The sequence below is a fragment of the Prenolepis imparis genome, unplaced genomic scaffold, assembly GCF_030444845.1.
Source record: "Prenolepis imparis isolate NDT839.2.m4 unplaced genomic scaffold, iyPreImpa1.0 SCAF_5, whole genome shotgun sequence".
NCBI lineage: Eukaryota > Metazoa > Arthropoda > Insecta > Hymenoptera > Formicidae > Prenolepis > Prenolepis imparis.
The window spans coordinates 19,392,532-19,400,309 of record NW_028141163.1 but is presented as its reverse complement, the minus strand read 5'-3'; the positions used below and the strand labels follow the sequence as shown (position 1 = coordinate 19,400,309).

The following is a 7,778-nucleotide window of genomic DNA, read 5'->3' as shown; positions in this document are numbered from 1 at the left end:
CTGAGAAGGTAGGGCCAGGGGATGGCGGCGTAATTATCGACGTAGTCGAGGTGGATAGTGCGTGTCACTAAACAAACAAAGATTGCAACGTAGTACTTTCTAGCCCTTTGTCCTCGGCCTACATAATGGATGATTTGCATAGGTCCGGCATAGTCTATACCGCAGTGGAAAAATGGAGGGGCTGGATTAACTCGAGAAGATGGAAGATCACCCATGAGTTGACTAGCGGTTACAGCGCGTGCACGAAGCACGTCACACATCGATTGATACGGGTTTTGACTAACGATTGCGCTCCGATAATCTAATAATTTTGTCGGACAATCCGTAATGTCAATAGAGTTCCACCGTGCAGCGACCTTTGGTGAGCCTGGTCTATGATTAACTCGCTTATGTGATGACGTGGGAGGAGAATCGGAAAGCGTTCGTCATAATAGAGAAACGAATGGCGTAGTCGCCTGCCCAAACGTAAAATTCCATCTTCATCAAGAAATGGATTTAAAGCCTTTAAAGAGCTAGATCGGGAAATCGTTGTTTGAAGCGCTTTGAATTCAGAAGCGAAATATGATTGTTGAATAAGTTTCAACCAAAATATCCGGATTTTTTTGAGGTCAGATGCGGATAGCAAAATTTCATTCGTGTCTCGTTGACGGACGCGGTGACGTAAAAGGTCAACAAAACGACGTAGGTATGCGGTGACGCGCAAAAGTTTACCCCAACTGGAGAAATGTGACGGTAAGTCCCAGATTTCTCTAATTGTCGCGGTATGAACCATAGTTGAGGAACGTGATTCAGAATTGATTTTCCCCTTAAGTGAATCAGTTGTTGATTCATTACTGGTTTTTGGCCAAATGTTGGAAGGAGTTCTTAGCCATGGAGGGCCGAACCAAAGAGGATGTTGTAAGAATTCTTCGACGGAAATGCTGCGTGAGGCGCAGTCAGCCAGGTTAAGTTGCGAGGTGACATGATGCCAGGTAATGTTAGGCATCCTTGTTTGAACTTCAGAAACGCGATTAGCCACGTAAGGTTTCCATCTTGTCGGATACTGATATACCCACGCAAGAGCGACGCTGGAATCGGTCTAGCGTGTACTAAAGCAGTCTCGAAATGAAGGTTTTGCGTGACATACTCAAGGAGACGAACTAGTAAAACGATTCCGTTCAGTTTCAATCGGGAAATCAAGACTGTTTTGAGTGGCGCCACTTTCGATTTTACAGCGAGCAGGGTTACGGAATTATTATTTTTTGCGTTTAAGATGCGCAAATAAACTACGGCAGAATAGGCTCTCTGCGATGCGTCAGAGAATCCATGAACTTCAACGACAGAGCCGTTCAATCTTCCGGTCCAGCGAGGAATTCGTAATGTAGCGAGTTTAGGTAATTCTCGATAGTAAGCTTCCCATTGACTTAACAGGGCTGGGGGAACGGGCTAGTCCCAATCTATTTTTTGCAACCAGAGGTCTTGCATTAACAGTTTTGCAGAAATAACTATCGGTGATGCCCAACCGAGGGGATCAAATAATCTGGCAATAAGAGAAAGGATGATTTGTTTAGTATGTTTGCTTGTAGGTAAGACGGAGATGTGAAAGCGAAAGATGTCTTCGGCTGGTACCCAGGTCAAACCGAGAACCTTTAATGCTTGTTCATTAGTTAAAGAGCGATCTAGCGCCAGTTCATTTTCTCCGGCTGGGATATCGCGTAATAGCTCTTCATCATTCGCGGTCAACTTCCGAAGGTGGAAGTCGCCTCGATTCATCAGCGCATTGAGTTGATCGCGTATGGCGCGAGCGGTCGCGAGATCGTCGGCGCCGAATAGTATATCATCTACGTATGTATCGTGACGCAAAACTAGCGCGGCTTCAGGAAAGTTTTCACCTTCATCTTTTGCGAGTTGTAGTAGTACCCTTATCGCGAGATAAGGGGCACAAGTTGTGCCATAGGTAACTGTAAGCAGACGATAAACCTTGATGGGACCGGACTTGTTTGGTCGCCAAATAATTCGCTGATAGTCTGCGTCGTCGGGATGTATTCGGATTTGGCGAAACATTTTTGCGATGTCCGCGATGTAAACATAACGGTGCTGTCGCCAGCGTAACAAAATTTCGGCGATGTCCCGTTGAAGTTTAGGACCTCCTAGTAAACAATCGTTTAATGAAATGCCATTGGAGGTGACTTGAGATGCGTTAAAAATGACGCGTAATCGGGAAGTACTACTACTCTCGCGCAGGACCGGGTGGTGTGGAATTTACGCCGATTTAACTCTCAATCTTAAAACTTGAACTAACTCCATATGACCAAGGGATTCGTATTCGGCTAGAAAAGAATCAAACTCGTTCGCTAACTCTGATTTAGTGGAGAGACGTCGTTCCATTTTTGTATAAAGAAGCAGAGCCGTGTTATAGCTATCGCCTATCTCGGTAGATGGATCCTTACGAAATGATAATCGTACAACATAACGACCGCTAGCATCGCGTGTATGTGTTTCGACGAAGTAAGATTCGCATTTCGTTTCGTCCGGCGAGAGATAAGATTTCGTGGGAATTTCTTCGATCTCCCAAAATTGCTTTATGAGGGCGTCAATACTTACCGAATTTACGCAATGAATAGCGATACTAGTCGTATCGGACATTTCGCAAAGATCCCCCACCGGTCCGGATACCACCCAGCCGAATATCGTTAATTGAGCAGTAGGTGATCCAAGAGGACCCTGTCGTATTGGGCCCGATAATAGATAGCCGTATAAATCAGCACCTATTAAAACTTTGATCGGCTCTTTACTGGAAGGAATCGGATCCGCTAACGTCAATCCATTTAAATGTGGCCACCCGTCAATACCAAGTGCTTTGGTAGCGGCGTAGGTTGATATTTTCTGATAAATATACGCGGCCATTGGTAGTCGCGGGCCTTGACCGTGACAAGGTTCGATAGTAAGGTTCATCTTAGCTCTAGCCATCCCGAAATATTTCTCGCCAAATACAGTGATATGTAGGTTCGTATGACGACGCGAGGTGTGTAGTCTTTCCGCAAGTGACTCCGTTATAAAACTAAAGGTGGATCCTTGATCCACTAGAGCGCGCGCTTTAACTAACCTTCCCTCGGGAGTATGCAGAAGTATCCATGCAGTGACTAACATGACCGTGGCGGGAGCACTCGAACGCGAGTACAAAGTCGCTGTTAACTGAGACGCGTCCGTATAAGACGCGGGATTCTGCGTAATCGGCGTCGACCGAAACTGCGCCACGCAATTAACGATAGACGAATTGCCCGCCGAGGCAATCGCGGCAACCGGGGACGGGTTATTTGCCTGTTCGGTTTTTTCTGAATTAATGCGGTGCAGGACCGAATGATGCGAGTAGGAATACAAGGAGAGTTCTAACTCAGGTCCTCCGAGGGGGGCGCGGGGCGGGGGGGTTCTCCGGGGCGGGGGGTATGACGTCATGCGGGGCGGGGGGATCTTGTAGGCGAGGGGGATGACGTCACGCGGGGCGGGGGCGCTTATCGCTGTGCGGGAGACGCTTATCACGTATTGTTTTTCATAAACAAAACAGGGTATTGTATTACTTTGAATTATCTAACATGTTTTATTATAAACAAAACACCACAAAATGAGCGCCGATATTCGGCCGCCCTCGCGGTACTTCCCCTCCCCCCCATAAGGCGACGCGCTTTGGCGGTACTTCCGCCCTCCCCCCCTGCCCAAAGGCTGCGACGTTTCTTCCTCATTGTTTAGGAAGAATTCTTTTGCGATAATTTTGCCGACATTCGGCCGCCCTTGCGGTACCTCCCCCTCCCCTCCTCCATCTGAGGGGATCTTGGGAGGTCGCGCTTATCGCAATGAACACGTCGAGACACGTGTTTTTTTTCGCGGTAAAAGACCGTGTTGCATTACGCGCCGATATTCGGCAGCCTTTGCGGTACCTTTCCCCTCCCCCTAAGCGGAATTCTTTCTCATTGTTTAGGGAGCGCCGATTCCTTCGCGAACATCTCTCTCGCGTTATCTCTTTCTCACATGTGCCTCTCATTCTCTCATAAACGCCTCACGCTCTTCCTTCTAAGCGCTCTCGCGCTATCCCTTTCTCGCGTGCACCTCTCGCGCTATCTCTGGTGGTCCTTAGCATCGCGTTCCCCTTCCCCATCTCTCGCTCTCTCATAAAACGCCTCGCGCTATCTCTTCTAAGCGCTCTCGCGATCCTTAAAATTTTATATACTCATATATTCTTATCTTTATATTCATTTATATTTTTAAAAATTTTATATCCATTTTATATTATATTATAATTTTATATCCATTTTATATTCACATTTATATACATTTACATACATTTATATACATTTATATTCTTTTAAACACACACACACACTAACACAAATGTATAATACACATTTATTCATAATTAAAAATAATTAATATTAAATTAATATATTCATTTTAAAAATTCCTCTTCTTTTCCTTCACTGCGTCATCTCTCGCGTGCGCCTCTCTCGCGCTCTCTCTTTCTCTCCTAAGCGCTATCTCTCTTTCATATACCTCGCCGCAACATCTCTCTCCTTCACGTTCGCCTCACGCACTCTCTTTCTCTCGCGTTCACCTCGTGCTCTCTCTTTCTCTCCTAAGCGCTATCTCTCGCGATCCCTAGCCTCGCAGTCCCTAGCCTCGCAGTCCCTAGCCTCGCGATCCCTAGCCTCTCAGTCTCTAGCGTCACGTTCCCCCTTCCCCGCATGACGTCATCCCCCGCAAGGACCAAGCAACTATTGGGAGCTATACGTATAAGAGCTAGGGAACTGTTTACGGGTGGGAGAGAGTGTGGATTGGAAATGCCTGCAAAGAAATTACATCATAATTTAAACTTAAAATCTCTTTATTCTTCTCTCTTTTACATATTTTTTTCTAACATATTTTTTCTTACATATTTTTTTCTTACATATTTTTTTCTTAAATATTATGGACTAAAAACTAAAGCTTTTTTTTTTTTTTAATTTTTTTTTTATTGTCATGGGGGAAACCTGTTTCAGGTATGGCGTACCCCTCGGGGAAGAGGCACGGGTTATGGGGGATTCCTTTCGCCCCTACCGGGATGATCGGGATCATTCCGGCAGGGGCTACGAGAGGTTACCGCCCTAAAACCCCCATGGTGACCTGGCCCTGGCGGTGTTCGGAGGCCCCCCGAGCAATTGCATAACTTCCGGGGGGCCTCCCGCCAATCCTTTATCGTGGGGTCGCATTTGGTGCAGCCCCGGATCTCCCCTTTTTTAGGGGAGAGGCCATCCTGGTTACGGCGCAGACGGGCCACCCCTCTACGCCGCGTCCTCCCGGGGGGAAGTAAGGACGTTCCCCCTCAGTGGACAGAACAGTGTTCGGGTCTCCCGCCCTAACTCTGCTCTCTTCCCCGCGCTCTTGGTGCGCGGGGGAAGCCTCCTTCTTTCTTTTGCTTGGTCGCCCCCGTGAGGGCGACCCCCTCCCGCTGACTATCATCGGGGGAACCGTGGTTCCCCCTTTATTGTCACGGGTTTTGTTGTTGGCGGCGACGGGGCCTCCTTATCCTCCCTCTTTGAGTTTGGGTCTGGGACCCATTGCCGTCGTCGTCATCCTCTGCGCGCCCTCTCTCTCGCGCCCTTTCGGCCTCCTCCTTCTGCGTCATTGCTTTGACGCAGAAGGATACAACCGCCTCCCACGCTTCCTCGCTCTCGACCATCTTCTTGGCTATGGTTGAGAGCGCCAGATCCTCCCCTATAACATCGATAAGGACACGGCGCTCTTCCTCCCAGGAAGGGCACTCCTCAAGAGTGTGTTGCGCCGTGTCCCTATCCTCCTCGCAATGATAGCACTGTGTGGTGCGCTCCTTCCCGATTTTACACAGATAGTCGCCGAAGCAACCGTGCCCGGCGAATATCTGTGTAAGGTGAAACGACATCCTGCCGTGAGTCCTGTCCGCCCACTCTTCTAGTACAGGTCTCACGGCCCCGACGACTCTCCTTCCCGAATTTGTTGGGGGAATATTATCCAGATATTCCCCCCATTCCTCTATCATGCGTCGTCGGGCCTGCGCCTTGACGATGCCCCGGACCCTCTCCGTGATGTTGAAGTCCATCCCTCGGAGCTCCCTTATTCTTTCGTACACCCTTTTGTGGGTGCACGCCACGAGCTCCATGGGAGGCAGTCCCGCCAGGGCCGAGGCAGCCGTATGCGCCACGGTTCTGTATCCGCGGACGACGCGGATGGCCACCCTCCGCTGTGCTCTGCGAAGCACATCCCTGATGTGTTTCGAGGCCACCGCCTCGTCCGCCCAAACCGGTGTCCCATACAGGGCCACCGAGTTAACCGTGTTCGCATACAGCTTCCGTACACGATCGTCTGGCCCCCCGAGGTTGGGTAGCAGGCGGCTAAGTGCCCCCGCCACTCGGTTGACCCTCTTGGCCAGCCGATCGAAATGGTCGCCAAAACGCCAGGTACCGTCCAGCCAGAGCCCCAAATACTTGAGGCTTTGTCCTAGCTGGACGGGGACGTCGTCCACCATAACATGGGCCGCCGGTGGCTTCCCCTGAGAGCCATCATGGAAGTAGATGGCCTCGGTTTTATGGGGAGCCACCTTGAGGCCCATTTCCTTTATCGAGCGCACCACACAGGCTACCGCGATATCGGCCACCAGCTTTGCCTCCCCCCAGCCGTTCCCCCCGGCCAGTACTATGGTGTCGTCCGCATAGCAGACGACACGACAGCCGGGGGGAAGGGCAGACTGGAGTATACTGTCGTATGCGATGTCCCAAAGCAGCGGGCCAAGGACTGACCCCTGCGGGACACCGCAATACATAGCCCTTCCGCGCAGAGCACCGGTCTTATCCCGGTACTCCAGACCCCTATCCCTGAAGTAGACCTTGATGACCTCCACGAGATACTGAGGGATGCCTCGTTGACTGAGGGCATCCCTCACCTTTCCCCAGGGCAGGGAGTTGAACGCATTGGTAATATCCAACGCGATCGCTACAACTACCCTGCCCTCTGCTGTCTCGGATTCCACGAGGGAACGGACGCGTAGTATTGCGTCCATTGTTGACCTCCTCTCGCGGAATCCGTACTGCTCCTCGTGGAGGCCAGGCCCAACTTCCTTCATCTGCCTGACGAGGCGGTCGGCGATGATTCGCTCGAACAGTTTCCCGACCTCGTCAAGCAGGCATATGGGCCTAAACGCGGAAGGCGCTCCATCCGTTCTGCCCCCTTTCGGGATGAGGACCAAATTGGCCCTCTCCCAGGCTGGGGGGAATTCGCCTGCCCGAAGGCAGTCTGCGAACAGCCGTTTAATTGGCTCCGACAAGTGTGTCAGGGCAGCCACCCAGACCCTTCCAGGAATGCCATCTGGCCCTGGGGCTTTATGGCCCCGCGCTTTAAGCCTCTTAGCAATCCCGACCAGCTCGGTGCTGGACACCGCGTATTCCTCTCTCCACTCAAAGGGTTCTCTGACGTAGAGTTCGGGAACTCTGTCGTGCTGTGGGAAGAGGGTCGACAGCACTCTGTCGAGTGCTTCGGGGTCCAACATCTCAGTCGCGGGGGGCGTCCAACATTTTAGTTTTTTCATAACTATCCTGTAAGGGACGCCCCCAAGGGTCCGAGTTGAGGTCCTGGAGTTGTTCGTCCCAGGCCCTCGCCTTTGCTGCCCTGATGGCGGCGCTCAAGCTATTACGAGATGTTCTGTAATGCTCGAGCGCCGCAGCCATGTCCTCGTTATCGTCGCCGAGGCCGCTTCTCTTTAATCTTTTAAAACGGCGTTTGGCTTGGACGGAGGTATG

The 7,778-nt window shown here is 50.7% G+C and overlaps 1 protein-coding gene across 1 annotated transcript; it reads right to left on the bottom strand.

The window, feature by feature from the left end:
• Window positions 1-2,241: 2,241 nt before the first annotated feature.
• LOC145936483 (uncharacterized) lies at window positions 2,242-2,949 on the bottom strand. Its single transcript, XM_083038741.1, has one exon. It carries the CDS (start codon window positions 2,947-2,949, stop codon window positions 2,242-2,244), a length of 708 nt encoding a protein of 235 aa, XP_082894867.1.
• Between the last annotated feature and the right edge of the window lie 4,829 nt (window positions 2,950-7,778).